Below are 15759 nucleotides of genomic sequence, written 5' to 3' on the forward strand. Positions count from 1 at the left end.
TAACAAAGTAACTGTCACAGGCTTCTACCCACATTGATTTAGGGACCTAAGGGAAGAAAGCAACCATGAATTTGCAAGATACACGCAACTCCTGAGAAAGTTTCCTCAAGGTAACATTGCTTTACAATTATTGACTCTCTTTTGTTATGTGCTTAAATTGCTTCTCTGGAGGCATCTCAGTTGGGGGAAATGGACTGAAAACCTAAAGATACAAACTAGTTGCAAAACACTGTTTTAGGAGTTTCCCAGAAAAATGACTTCAAAACAACATAAAGAATCATGAAGGCCATTCTCTGCACTTCTACTGCAACGTTTATCCAAGGATGTTTACAACCATTATTACCTAAACTTCAGAGCAAACTTGAGAGAGATGTAAAGTTCAGTATTCCCGTTAGACAGATGGGGAAAGAGAGGAACAGGCTCTAAGAGACTTTCCCCGAACCATCTAGCAAGGCAGTGGCAGAGTAGGGAATACTAAATTGCTGGTCTCCTGTTCTGGCTACTAGGTCACACATGCTCTTTGCTGTTTCCTCGTTACTTATTGCCTTTTCAAGAAGAGTTCTACTATCATCATCACATAACAGACAGGAAAGCAAAGGCCTTAAAGTCTGAAAAAGATGCATGTTCATTAGATAAAAAAATAAAACTGTGCTATCATGTGCTGCTCTTTAAATTAGTATTTAGACACCCAGGCTGGTATTTTCAAAGATACCCAATTCTAATCCCAACAAATTGCACAGGGATTTGGAAACCTACCTCCTTCAGGCTCAGCTGAGTATACCAATCTAATGCACCCAAGCGTCTGAAGCAGAACATAGTTCATAGACACAGCATCCTGGTCTGATGACCAAAAGGCTTCCTGGAGCACCGGTGACAATCCTATGCCAATACCTTTCCGCAACACATTGCAAACCCAATGGAGACTTCTAGTTAATAAATGTCCGATGATATAATAATCCATCCAGTGATGGAAAGATCACTTCCGCATTCTCAAGTCCTATTATGAAAATGCTAGAAGAACAACTTAATTTCCTCTGTATTGAGACCTAACCTTACCCACAGAATGGGGGGAGGGTGCACGTGCGCGAGCGTGCACACACACGTGTTAGAGGAAACAGAACAACCAACTGTACCTTCTGCTCCTTGAGCTGCTGTTCCAATTTTAGGAGCTCCTCTCTGGTCTTCTGCACATGCTGCTGAAGCGTCTTGATTTCAGTGTTCTTGCTGTCTGTGTCGGATATGAGGTGTTTCAGCTCTTTCTCCAGTTTCTCTTTCTTCCGAGACTCCCGCGATGCCTCGTTCTGACGCATCTGGATTTCTTGCTGGAGCTGCAGTCATATAATGACGGGTGGGGAGAGCACTGTTAGGGCTTTGTCTGCCAGTTAAGTAGGCAAACAGCATACAGTTTCCTGTTACTGTGCTGAGCTTTTAGTGGCAGTGTGTGGCTTTTATGGAAAAGTGATGGAATATGTCAGATCTGCTCCCCTACTGACTGGACAGAAATCAGCATTTTTGGAACTGAGGGCATCTACAGGGCCATAATTATGGCGCATTAAGTTTAGTATCTGTGGGCCATTTTACACGTGCTCCCAATGTAGTGTTGGCCACTTTTAATTAGTGAGCCATGCTAATTAAAAGCACCTAGCATCACATCAGGAGCACATGTACTCAGCAGCACAGCGGGCCTCCAAGCTCAGAAAATGGCAATGGCGCACTTTGAACTAAAGCGCATCGAATATGTTGCAGTTCAAAGCACACCACTGATATTTTCTCAGCGTGGAGGTGCACAGCGCCACGGATACATGTGATGCATGAGGCTGCCCAAGCAAGTCAATTTACGATTAATTAAGCCTGCTCTGACATGCTGAATTTCCGTGCATAGGAGCAAGCTCCTCACATGTGTGTAAGTGCCCTGAAATAACAGGTGCTAACTTAATGCACCGTAATCGGCACTACTGCGCATTAGCGCAAACGAACAGTCTTTGTGTGCCATTCACGCATAGCAGACTAAATCTACTGTGCATGAGTGCATTAGCATGGGTTTTTCCCACTGTGCTAATGCACAGTTGAATTAGGCTACCACACTTGAAGCGTTGCGTGCAGACGCAGCCACCGAGTTCTTTTATTTGATTGCAAGGTTTTCTGCGGTATCAACCATCATGTGCCAAAAGCCACAGACGGGGCGAGCTGATGGACTCAACAGAGGAAGTAAGTTCCAAAGATGTGGTGCCCTAACTAAATGAGTCCTGCAGCTCAAACACAATGATTTCAACCCTGGGGCCAGATGAGAACGCAGTCTCGTGGAGATGCAGGGGGGCTTGTAATTTTGCTGCTATTCTGTTTATGGTCACAATGTAAAAATGAACTCAGGCTCAGAGCTGTGCTACGAGGGTATTCACCTACTGTAAATCACTCATGAAGGTATTCTTAACTCATTTGCTACACACAGAGTAAAGCAAGAGATGGAAACCAGACCATCAAGCTAACATTCATTTTAACAACTGCTCTGACACGCTACTTCTTTATATAATATTTTAAAGGGAAAACCCATTGTGTAAATGCTCTAGTTGTATCTGATCTTCATGGGTGGGTGTGTCAGGACCATGAAGAGACAGGGGAGGGTTACGATGGGGTGTTTTACAGGGGGTCATTCTCACCAGCATAGAGCAGACAAGCCCTGTGGCTGCTCTAAACTGTATGCACAGTTAGCTCAGTGGAAACAGCAACAGAAAAGCTACCGAGAGCCACCACTGCCGCTCCCCTTAGATATGACAATAAAGAGCTGAGGATGGAGCCCTCCCTGACTAGCTGTGCTTTTGAGAGGACAAAAGCACAGTACGTGGCCCACAATTTCATATCAAAGTTAATGGTTAAATTGATCAGTGAAGACAGCCAGTGAACCAAAGATCTGGTGCTATTTTAAGCACACCATATTTTTAAAGGTTTTTGCTGCAGCTTCACTTTTTCTCCCTTCTATCTCTATGGTCCATTTCTATCTGTATGGCCCCCCATGTCACCACCTTCCCACCAACCTCTAACAGACCACGGTGCTCTCCCAGCACAAGGATCTGCAATAGTAGACAGCAGCGCCCCTTCCCATGGGCTGCAGCCATTGCATGAAGATCCCACATCTGACCTATTCTTCTCCCCTGTGCATAGGTTATGCTTGCAAACATCACTATGGTTCCCGGCAGCTCTGCTGAATGCTCCAAGTTCAGATCTGATGCAAGCTCAGACACTGCTCCTCCATGGCAATGCATGGTCTAGGAGCATACAAACACTGCTTTTAGTTTCTAACAGCTACTGTGTAGATGAAAGATGGCCAGAACAGACAAGCCCTTCAATGAGATCTTGAAAAGGTGGTGGGTGTGAAGAATGTAAAGATGTGTTGCAGGGTGGGATGTAACTACGGTGAGAGCTGGGAGACATGGGGAGTCGACTGCATGAAGAGTAAAACCTTCTGTAAGATTCAGAGCTCAAGAAGATCTTTCTCAGGAAATGCTGGAACATTAAAAGTTACATGGGAAGATTTAAATGACAGTAAAGTCTGATGGGTGTTTCACTGATCTCCCTTTGCTGTGGCAGGGATGCCCTTCCACAGCTCCCTCAGACCAGCAGAGATACTGACCTTTCCTCTGCTTTGCAGCCCCAACTCTCTGCTCAAGATGGGTAACCTGAGTGCCTTACATCTTGTGCCAAGCAGTAGCCCAGGCCTGCTTTCCAGTTTGTGACTAATAAGGTCTACTGCAAGTAGGATGATGCCATCTGTCTTTAGCCTCTCCCTCCTGCTCTCCCTCTCCACCCCTGCACTCGTATCATTTTCTTTCCCCTCCCATTCTCCAACTATATCTCCCCATTCTGTATATCAGTTTCCCACCCCGCTTTCCTCCTGCCTTCTTGCTCTCTCACTTCCAAATAATCCTCTCACTGATCTCCAACCCAGTACATGTTCAACTACCATATGAAGGAAGAGAGAGCTAAACCCAAGCTGGTGACCCCTCAGGGACAGAAGATCTATCCATTAAATCATTTGTGGGGATGAACAGCAACTCTCACGAGGGACTATAAGAGCTTAGTTTGTTCAGCCTTACAAAACATAAACTTCAAGGGGATAGGATTGCTCTCCATAAATACTTAAGTGGGGGTAAGCACCAAGGAGGGAAAAGAGCAACTTAAGATAAAAGCAAGAATGTCCCAAAGCGAATAGGTATCAGTTGGCCATGAATAAATTTAGGATAGGAAAGAACTGATCAGGAGCAGAGCGAAGCTCTAGAATAGGCTCCAAATAGGAGCAGCAAGGGAAAATTCCTAAGTAGTGTGAAGAGGTACTCCGATCCTTTTATGAAAAGGACCGTGTGATGTGGTTGGCTATGAAGGCAAGGGGCTGGAGTTGGTAACACAAAGGGGCATTTCCAGGCCTACATTTGACGTTCCTGTCTTGCAGACCTGGAGGTTCCCAGTGCAAGGAGGGCCATGCCAAAACCGAGAGGGAATTTTAACTTGGATATGGGAGGCTCTAGCCAAATTCAGGGAATATGGGAGCTGAGGAAGAAGTCAGTAGATAACAGGCAGCTTGGCAAAGAATACAGGAGGGAAAGAAAGCAAAACATGACAACCACTGATGACAGACCCCTTGCTGAGCAGCCCTGAAAGGGTGGGGAATGGAAAATGACAGGGAAGAGCACAGCTCTCAACTGCAGAGGTGGGGGAACAGTTCTGGACAAAGCCTGCGTTTGCAACCCAGTGAGCTGCACAGACCTGAGTGATGGTTTGCTCTGCCTCAGTTTTTGCACTCTCTGTTTCCTGCTGTTGCTCTGTAGCGTGTGTTAGACTTTCACGTAACTTCACAACCTCTGACAAGAGATGGTCTCGCTCCTTTGTTACCTCTTCCTTAAATTTTAGCAAATCCTGGATACTGAAAGAAAAAGAAATAATAGTGGAGCAGTATCAAAGACCCCCTGCATCCCCTCTGAGTCCAGAACAAGCTCTTTTGCAATTAATTAGAGTTTAAATGTTGCCTATTCCATTTTAAACTCCTCTTGAATTAGTCCACTGCAGCTAGCAATCATGTTATATGATCTATCTACAGCACTCATTAAAAGGTCACCACCATGGCAAAATCTAAACTCTTGGTACTGGAAACTCATCCAGCCACCCTATTTCTATACTCATTTCCAGGTTCACCACACTGCTATATCCAGGCTCCTTGAAATCTGTCTGCCTACACAGATGATGCCTTGAAGATATAACGTGTAAATAAAACATACTCTCTTGTCCAAAAACACATAGGACGTTAGACACATTAACCTGAAGTCAAGCAGAAAGCAGGGCATGGGGACACCTTAGACACTAACTAGTTCAGAGGCGCATGAACTGACAAAAGCAAGTGGTTGGCTACAAAAGCTCTCATGTCTCTGAACAGTTAGTCTCTAATTAGGATCCCTCCCTGCCCCACCTTCAAAGGCACAGGCAACCTGAGGCCCTGATCCTGAACACACTAAATTTATTGGAAATATTCCAATTAAATAGTCCAATTGCAGTTTTGCAGCTACACAGAATGATCTGTTGTCGTTATACTGTATTACAGGAGGCTCCAAATGAGGTCAGAACCTCCTAGTGACAGGCACCACATAAATGCACGATTTTTGTCTGGACGACTTTACAATATAAATATACAAGATAAAAAAGGAGAGGGAGGAGCACAGTGAATGACAGAAGTTACTTGTCCTCGGCTGCACAGCAAACCTGTAGCAAATCTGAAGACAAGGAGTTCAGGTTTCCTGGCTCCCAGGTCCCTGAACCTTGGTGCTATTCACCCACGCATGTGTTTTCAGACACGGCCACTCAAATTAGACATGTTTCCCAACAAGATAGCCCTGCAGACCCTGGGAAAACAAATCATCTCTATGTTGTTCGATCTCTCTGGGCCTGACCCAATACTAAGTGAACTCGCTAAATTTGAACACTTTGCCGAACACTTTGCCGCACACTTTACACAGCCAGTTACCCCAGCAAAAGGTGCATTTGTTACTCTGATATCCACTCACTTTACACCAGAATAAGTGATCACACAAGGCACAAAGTGCAGGGCCATGCAGCACGAGACACAGTGATTGCACTGGGCATGAAATTAGGCCATCCTTCTCCCTTGGGAGGGTGACTTACTTGTACTCTTGCCCCAGCGATAACCCAGATCCTTGCTCCACTAATTTAGTCAGGTTGGTAATCTCCTCTTTCAGGGCGATAATGGTTTCCTTTGCTTTCTGCTCCTTTTCAAAGGCAGCATCCACCATTTTCCAGGCCTTTTCAATCTCCTGAGGACAACAGGGGAAAACAGTATAAAAATTACACTGGATTAAGAAGGAACAGAAAACTGATTCTATTTCACCTTGGCTAATTAAGGTCTCCAGGTTTTGTGAGCATGGGGGTGATGCTCTTGCCATGATGGTCCAGGAGATACGCAAGAGTTCTTGTGGGTGACATCTTTTATTAGACCAATGGTGTGGCTGGTACAGACACGGGCAAGCTTCCTGGTATCATGGGATCCTTCTTCAGGCTTCTCAGGACAGGCTCATTACAATCCTCCTGATACTGGCTAACCTCTGCACTTCACAGATAATTATGACACTCCTTACCAACCTTTTGTTGCATCTGTTTAGCTCAGTTATGTCTGCTTCTCTCTCTGAGGCCTGAAGAAGGGGATTGTGATACCCAAAAGCTTGCCTATACAAACCACTGAGTTGGTTCAATAGAAGATATAACTTCTTCCATAAGGAACGGTTTTGTGTTCTTTTATGCTGAAATTTGCACTAGTTTTCTTCCCCGGTAGACTACCCAATTTGGCTACTGCTTATAAAATATATAGGGCTAATTAAGCTGTTTGTACCACCACAGAACATGGTACATTTTCCCTGATAGGTGCACTTTGTGGGGTTTTGGCTTTGTGGGGGTTTGGAAAATCTGTGGCTGAAAACTCATACAGCTTGCTGAACGGCCATCAAAATTATACTTCTGTCTTTATAATGTTGAAGTGATGCTGTAGCCATGATAATCCAGGAAAGGATCTTTATGGATGATATCTTTGATTGGACTAACAGCACTGATGGGATGGCTTACACAAGCTTTCAAAAGCAGTGCCTTCTTCTTCAAGTTCCCATCCCAAGCGTGCAGTTGGTCCAGTAAGATATAACCCACAAACATCCTTGCCTCACACATATTTCTATCTTGAAATGTTTTATTTACTTGAGATAAATGAATAGTTTGTATCAACTACAACTGCAATTAGGATGGTGAGGAACAGATGCTACTTTGGGGTTTTTCCCTCCCGTTTGTCTACTTCAACAGCATGCTGTGCAATGTGGCTGTTACGCTTTCCACGTATAGTCAGTTAAACCCCAGTTCAAAACCATTAAGACTGCCCAGTGATTTGGGCACAACCGTATTGTCTGCAGCTACCGGGGAGGGAAGAGGGACACAACAGACAACAACGAAACTAGAGGGCTCAGTGTTTTCTTCCTCCCATCTATGAATAAAAAGCAAGCGTGCAAGTATGGGACTTGCTAGTCTACATCTTGAAGGATATGGTGACTGCAAGTATTCAGTTCAATTCACTAACCCACAAGATGTGTTTTTTGATTAATAACTTATTTCTAAATGCAAAACATCATTTAATCAATTCACTTTTCTCTTACATTTCCCGCACAATAAAGGTAGATTTAATGAATACCAAATAAATTCTAAAATGCTGTTTTTCTACATTTAATTGAATTCCAAATTCTATCCAAATGTAGCTCAACACTAATCACGGGTGGAAAAAAAAAACAATCATCATCTAGTAAAGAAGAAATGACTCATTTGCCATTTTCTAACATAATAAAAATGTAAAAATTAAGAGTCTGAATAAATGTATGTTAAGCAACAAAATTGCTTAAATAAATGTGTATCGAGTCAGTGTATCTTCCAGGTTAGCAAAAGCAGCATCAAATTTAGATGCAAATAGATGTGTCTTAATGGTTACCAATGATGAAAAGCAATCTTTTTTTAGGAAAATACTAAAGCATGCAAATTCCAAACTAAATTAAAATTGATCAAGGTTTCATACTGGCTGATTAAAATTGCAATTAGAATTGGTGATTTTAATCAATCCATCATGTGAGGAATGTTTTCATTGGCTTCAATGGAAGTTGAATTGGGTCTTTAGACTTGAACTTGCAAACTGTATTCAGATAGATGAGGATTCATATACCTGGCCCACTGATTTCAGTGGGGCCACTCAATAAATAGTGACTGTAGGTCACCTGGAAGAAATGGTTATAGCAAGTTGCTTACAGTGCTCTCACTTGCTTTCACAAAGCATCTGAAATCAACAGCATTTGCCTGCACACAGTTCGAGGACCTTAAGTTAACAGGTGAAATCCTGAATGAGATTTTGGCATTGACTTCAGCTATAACAGAAATGTTCCTAGTTCTTGGTGTTTGTTTTTAAATACAGAGGGAGGCAGAAAAGTCGAGATTAGAAGGGGAGTAAACTTCTGATGATAGAACCCTTTATTTTATTTTTTTAAATCACTTATTACTCACAGAAAGCGATGACTGCGAGAATGCAGCATGTGTCAGAATCTTTTAGATAATTACAGCATATAGCTTGGCACTTAAAAATGTGCTGCAGTCTATTGTATAATTAACTCCAGAGACAGACAGACACATGCTGTTTGTAATAATAATCATTCAGAAAAATTTGTGGGAAAGATTTCTGGAAAGCGCCAAGCAGACAGTTCATAAATTGTGGCTGCTTCGTTTTATTGTTCCTTAACGAACAGAAGCAATTTGGTTGTTCAAAGACTGAACGCAAATACTGTGCTGGACTGATGGCCTGGACAGCGAGATCCTGTTGTTTGCCACAGCAAGACCAGCACAAGCTCCTGCACGTTGTTCTGCTAGTGGCCCTCTGCCCTCACCTGGCCGAGTGACATCTTTAGCGGTAAGAAAGGAGTTCATTCTCTGTGGTTCAAGCCAGCAGTTAGCTTCTCTAATGTGACTGTCAACAAGGGGTTGTTATGTGAAGTGTTCACAAGAAAATGGACTGAAATGACAAAATGAAGCACTGAATAGCTATCACATGGTAAAGACTATTGATGACTATTGAGCTGGTCCCCTCTCCCGAGTATCTGTTCTGTATAGTCAGCCTCCTGCCTCAGAGCAAAGCTTTCTTTTAAAAGGACTTGGCCATAGAAAAGGTTCTGCTTGTTGGGATTCAGCCTTCTTTGGGATTCAAACCAGTAAATGTAGAAGGCAAAAGTTCTGAACCCACTACCTCAATGACCCATCCTACCATCAGTGGTGCCATTGGGATAAAATGTCTTCAAAATGAGAGATGTCATTCTCCTTTCCTTAACACGCAATGACACGCTGGAATCTTATTTGTTGTTTGTTTTAACTGAGTAAAGACAAAATGTTGCACTGGTGTCTGAACCCGTTCAGCAATATGCATTATGCACATGCACCGTTTCTTTTCAAAGCAACCAGTTGGCAAATTACAGTAAAAGATTACAGTTGGCATGAGATTCCCTTCCAGATAGGAAAACAGCAGGAGGCTGCAGGAGTGCTGAAAATAATCTATAGTAACAGAAGAGCTTCTCAAAGACATGGCTAGAACAATTTTAACATTATTATAGTCACGTCTAAAACAGCATAGCCAAAATGGGACTATGCATCCAACCAAAAGCCAAACCCCTGTACTTTAAAACAGAGTATTTACATGCTTTTTAATGAACACCCTATGCAGCAGCAACATACTGCCAAGCACCCATCCCACCATAATGCCTCTTGGCTGCTACAAGGAAAGGAGGAGGGGGCTGCTGTTCTGTACCTCCCCTAAGCCTCATGCTTCCTGACATCAGCTAGGACATAGACTTGCTGCTCCTCTGAAGTTTTACAGCACTTGTCTGGGGATGTCTCTGCAACTCTGCTGTCTCCCCAGCTTCAATTTTTGAGTCTTCTTCCTCATGAATAACTCCACAGTTCGCCTTTGCTGCCACTCTTACTTAGAGCTCTGTCACGTATTACCAGAGCGAAGCTGACAAAAATCATGACAAAGTCGTATCTATTTCATCATTGCCCCGCAAATTTCTGATTAGCACTACCAAAAACCAGGAAGATTTTAGAAAGTTTTCATTTGGCTGCAGGTGAAGTCAACTCTGGACTGCAGCAAAGGCACAAGAGCGGTCTTTCTGCAGACTCCATAAGAATGCACGGTCCCTGGTTTATACTGAGATCAATCACACTTCAAAGTGGGGAGGGAAGGTGTTTGCAATTATGAGGGCAAACTTTATTTTAAGATGACATCTTACAGAAACGGATGGTGCTTCCCCAAGCAAGAGTCGTATTTGCAACAAGCAAGTAAAGTTTTCAGGTTCTGGTAATATTTAACATGTATATATCTCTTCAGGAATATTCACTAATTCATTCCAAAGAGTCCCTGTAAAGTATGTAATGCGATCGATATTTTAGAGATGGGGAACCCTTAGATACAGAGATGTGGTAACTACTTAGAAATAAGTGAAGCGAGTCCAGATATATTATCTTGGTATAAATGAGTGCAGAAAATGACTGACAAAGGTTAAGAGATGTGCTAAGGCAACAAAAAAAACCTCAGGAATAGAGCAGAAATTAGAAGATAGCAGGACTCCGTTGAGTCCACTTGAACACCCATTTTTCAGAATGGCATTTATAAGAAAGCTCTTCCCTGGTTCACAACCATTTCGTCTAACAAGTATTTCCTCCTTACAGTTAGCTATATATATATATATATATATATAAAAAACTTTACCCTTTTAAGCGATGATATTGTCGCCTGATCATCCTGAGACAGCTTTAGAGCCGTAGCCACTTTAGCCGAATTCACCACAATCTCAGCGTTCAGCTCCCTGCATTTTGTCATGAGACGCCTTTCATTTTCATAGGATTTCCTCATAACCGTGTGGAGCTTCTCATATTCAATCCGGAATTTCTCCAGACTTCTATCCCCCGTGAGTTCATTGAGGACTTCTTGGAAGTCTTTTTCCAGCGCTTCAAAGGCATTTTCTTCTATGCACAGTTTGTCATACCTTTCCTGCATGAGGTGAGATGCATAATCAATTAGCAAAAGGAGTTCGAATCTTAGGTAGGGTCACAGATTATCAGAAAAAATAAGAGCAATATATTAATGAATGTATGACAGCTCTACACGAAATAACCATGAGTAAAATTTCCCTGCAAGCAGCTGCCTCTCTACCACATGAATTCACACGTGTTTTTCAAGTAGATAGCTACAAATGTCACTGAAATAACTTGCCCTTTTAATAGTTGGAGCTGCTGAAGTTAGACTGCTGCCAGTGCCCCAAGCTAAGGGGGTTAAAGCCGGCTCGGGAATCTCTGCTCTGCTCTGCTCTGCAGCGTAGAAGGTACCGACACGCTGCGGTCCCAAACCTCGGGTACGTGGGTTGCCAGCTCAAATCACTCATCCAGCTTGCCTTCCCCCAAACAACTTATTTAAATGAGAAAACTTAGTGAATAAGACCAACAGGATTCATCTCCTTTATCAAGCCTAAGTGCTTGAGAGGATCATATATTTCTCAAGATACCTGGACAACCTGACATTAGAAACGGGAACACCAGGCTCTCACCCACCCTCCGAATTTTAGAAAAGTTCAGATTTGGATCCAAACTTTATTAGATTTACATACCGCCTGTCCTACAAGAGGCTCAGGATGGCTTATGGTAAAAAAAAAAACCAGCTAAATTATGAAGATAAATCAATGCCAAACTCAACTAGAAGACCGGCTCCTAATCCTCCATGTAGGAATTGTGGGATGAAATTTAGGAAAGGAAATATAAAGAGCGCAGTATGAAATAGCATCTGAAGCGCAGGAGTGGAAAGTCCATTACTTAGCTCTTTTAAAATTCGGCTGAGGGAACGCTCTAGCATGTAATGTAGGGAACGATCTTGTATTGGCCAAAAGCTGTTGGAAAGGATCTCTTTTTTATTTTTTTGCATCCCAAAACCACATTTGCCTTCTGTGCGGCTGCATCCTGCTGCAGACTCGTATTGAGTCTGTGGTCTACCAAGACTCCCAAGTCTTTTTTTTCATAGTGCAGCCATCCAGCCAGGTGTCCCCATGTTGTATTTGTGCTTTGAATTACCCCTCCCCGAGGTACAGCACCTTGCACTTGTCCACACCAAACCTCATCCTGTTAGCTCATTCCAGTATCCCTAACCGATTCTTTTCTAAATACAGCCTAACTCACATCTCGGACTCCAGTTACTGTTTTTACATCAGAAATAGTTTTGTCTGCATCTTGAAAGACGCTAACAAGCAAGCAAACAATGACTGATTAAATCAGTGTCATCATTCGACGCTTAACATCTTAATTTATGGATTTAGATTGGTAAATTATTTCCTGCAGTTTATTCTTACCATCCCACCATGGCTTTGTCTAGCCTGGTCTTCAAAACCTCCCAGGATGGAGATTCCCACCACCGCTCTGGGGTGACCTGTTCCAGCGTTTTACTCCCCACCTCATGAGAAATGTTTTCCTAATATCTAAATTCAGTGTCTCTTACTGCAAGTTGATGTGCCCCCCCAAGTTGCAATAAGGGAAGCTGAAGTTAGATATTTGGGAAATGTTGTAAAAATGTTTGGGAGATGTCTTTGTGAAATTACATCACAGACAATGAGGGTGGGAAGGGAGCTCAGGAGCTGACATCCAGCCCAAGCGCCTGCTCCAAGCAGGACCAGCTCCAGCTATATCATCCCAGGCCTTTGCCTACCTGGGTTTTAAACACCCCCGGCGGTGGAGGTGCCACCACCTCTCCAGCTAACCCCTTCCAGTGCTTTACTGCCCTTCTCACAAGTATTTCCTTCTATCCAACCTCCACTTCCCTTGCTGCAGCCTGAGCCCATTGCTCCTTGCTGTGTTGTCTGCCCCCGCTCCACCCTCTTTGGCAAACTCACAGTTACTGTTTTTAGGTCAGAAATTGTCGTCACTGCCTCTGGAAAGACGCAGCTTGAAAGTCTTTGCCACCCCCCTTGCAGGGCTCTGGGTGCAAGGGGACGGGGGTCACCTTCCTGAGCTGATCAAGTCTAGGTGGGGGGGCAATTGAATAGCAGCCTTCACCTCCCCACAGGGAGGTTGCAAAGAGGACCGGTTCTCAGTGGCGGCAGCCGGCAACAAGGAGCAATGGGCGCAGGCTGCAGCAAGGAAAGCGGAGGTTGGGTCCAGAACTTGGGAGGGGGGTGACGCACTGCAATAAGCCCCCCCGAGAGGTGGCGGGCGGCCTCTCCACCCTTGGCGGTGTTTAAGACCCAGGTGGAGGAGGATGCAGCTGGTGCCGGGGGGAGCAGGGGGGCGCGCTGGATGCGACCCCTGCCCCCCTCGCCTTCTCCAATGCAGTGAGTTGAAGGCTGCTGCCCCCACCCCCCTCCCGCAGAGCAGCCCCCGACCCTGCACACGCCGGCAGCGAGGGCTCCGGCTCCGGGCCTCACCTCGCTCATGGCTGCGGCCGCGGGCAGCCCGGCTGTGTACAGGCCGCCCCGCGTCGCCGAGCAACGGCCCGGGCGCGGCCGTGACGTCACGGCGGGGGGGGGCGGGGCCGGGCTCCGAGGAGTCCACGTGGAGAAGCGGGGGCCTCGGTGTTGCCGCCTGTGAAATGGGCGTGTCTGCTGCTGCGTTGTGATTGCATTATTTAATTCGTCCTCCTACTTTTCTAACTGGCTTGAGAGAGAGAGGCTGGAAAGCTCCCGCCAGCCCTGTGTGCTTGCTGGTGATTAGTTTAGCCCAGTGTTAACAGCTCTCGTGGAAATGTTCCTGGCCAGGAGTCCGAGCCACCCCTGGGTTGCCCCTTCCGGGGAACGCGTGTTGCTATTTAAACTGGTCTTTTTATATATCTATATAATGGCTTTGAGATGCTGTGGCAGCCCCGTGCTGCAGGTTCGGCAAGAGCTGGGGCAGGAAAAACACACCGTGTTGCTGTTTAAACAGTTCTTTTTTTCTTTTTTTTTAATCACTTTGATATGCTGTGGCAGCCCCATGCTGGCAGGGACGGGCTCGTTTGGCAAGAGCTGGGGCAGGAAAAAAATACACTGTGTTGCTCTTTAAACAGTTCAGGTGACCTGCATTTATTTATTTTTATCTCTTTGAGATGCTGGAGCAGCCCCACGCCGCAGGGGCGGACTTGTTTGGCAAGAGCTGGGCTTCGTGTCGGGAGCTGTTTCCAGACATGTCCCCGTTGGACCGAGTTATAAGACTGGTAGAAACTGGGCTTGCCCCTGCTCCGTAAGGCGGCTGGGAGCATCGCACACCCGTGGAAGACGATGTCCCCGCTGAGCGAGCTCCAGCCCCATCGTGCTGAGGCAGCTGCACCTGTGCCTCCTTCTGTAAAAAATAAAAGGAAAAACTGCCCTGTTGTAGCCCTCACAGCATGGGCTGGAAGCGCCAAGGCAGGTGCTCCCGCTAGCATTTGCTTTCCTCTTGCAGGTAAAACACGACTTGTGATGAGGTTTATCAGACCTGGTTTCAATGATTGCCCTCCTGGCACCCAGGCAGCAATGGGATCTGGTTGTGAAAGGAAATAAGTAAAGTTGGGGAAAGGAAAGGAATGAGTAGGTCCTGATGAGGCTGAGACTAGAGGAGGGGAAAGAGAAAAGCCAGCAGGGACTGAAAGGCAAAAGGACAGGGACGGGGACAGGGGCTGGGACTGGTTGGGAAAGGGACAGGAGCTGGGAACCAGTGGCAGAGAAGGAAAGGGAACAAGCCACAAATCCCTGGGTGAAGAGGCTGGGATGGGAAGCCGGCCATGGAAATGGAGCTGGGGAGGGGACCGGGACCTAGGAGAAGGACTGAAAACAGGTTGACCAGGAGACTGGATCTGGGAGATAGGAGTGGGGCAAGGGAGATCGATGTAATGAGCTGCTAGACTGTCAGTGGGGGGAATGGGACTAATTGTGAAAAGAGCTTGAGCTCCCGAGGCAGGGAGAGAGAGCAGGGGATGAAAGCTAAGATCAGATGAGGGCCCTGGGAAGGGAGGCTGTTGCAAGGAGCCAGTTAAGGAAGGACATAAATAGGGGGAAGATGCCTCTCCTCCTCCCTCTCCCCTGACTCTAGTCAAGGTCTAGGAGAGGAGGCTGGGGACTGCCTGGGAAAGGAAAGAGAGAGCAAGGAGCCAGGCACGGGTGCTGGGGCTGGTTAGGCAAGGAGTCTGAGACTAGAAGCAACGTGGAGCTTGGAGGGAGTGCTACTAGAAAGATGTGAGAAGGGAGACTCCGATTGCCTGGGTGAGAAAGCCGCTGAGAAGAAGACATGGGCCCGAGACCGTGAGTCGGGGTGCATAATAAACTGGAGTAGGTCAAAGACCGGTTAGAGCAGACGGGGGCCGAGCCTCGGGGTGCGGTGACCATCAGGAGAGGGGCTGTGACCACTGGGTGCACTCCCCTCCTGAACATGAACTGGAACCCAAGCTTCCCTCTCCTGCCACCAGATATGTGTGAAATGTGTGAAATATGTGTGAGCCTCATCCCTCTCAAGTCCCAGTCTGCTAGAGAATGTCTAGCCATTGCTCTGTCAGCGGAGATAGCAGAGGCCTGCGTGTTGGAGCTAGTGGTTCAAATCCTGCTGTGGTCCCAGGGGTTGGCCATTACAGAACCATAGAAAATGAGGGTGGAAGAGACCTCAGGAGGTCACATCTAGTCCAACCCCCTGCTCCAAGCAGGACCAGCCCCAGCT

The 15759-nt window shown here is 45.7% G+C and overlaps 1 protein-coding gene across 1 annotated transcript in view; it reads right to left on the reverse strand.

The window, feature by feature from the left end:
* The window catches only part of CFAP58 (cilia and flagella associated protein 58), a 75858-nt gene extending 62278 nt beyond the window's left edge, over positions 1-13580 (reverse strand). Inside the window, exons 1-5 of the mRNA XM_090057160.1 lie at positions 13524-13580; positions 10829-11110; positions 6166-6314; positions 4759-4915; positions 1134-1328 (exon numbers count right to left, since the gene is read on the reverse strand). Coding sequence (XP_089913286.1) covers positions 1134-1328; positions 4759-4915; positions 6166-6314; positions 10829-11110; positions 13524-13532 — 792 coding nt within the window. The 5' untranslated portion in view covers positions 13533-13580. The remainder of the gene's footprint in view (positions 1-1133; positions 1329-4758; positions 4916-6165; positions 6315-10828; positions 11111-13523) is intronic.
* Positions 13581-15759: the final 2179 nt, after the last annotated feature.

Source organism: Crocodylus siamensis, chromosome 7 (genome assembly GCF_052110815.1).
Source record: "Crocodylus siamensis isolate JL-2025a chromosome 7, ASM5211081v1, whole genome shotgun sequence".
NCBI classification, from domain to species: Eukaryota; Metazoa; Chordata; order Crocodylia; family Crocodylidae; genus Crocodylus; species Crocodylus siamensis.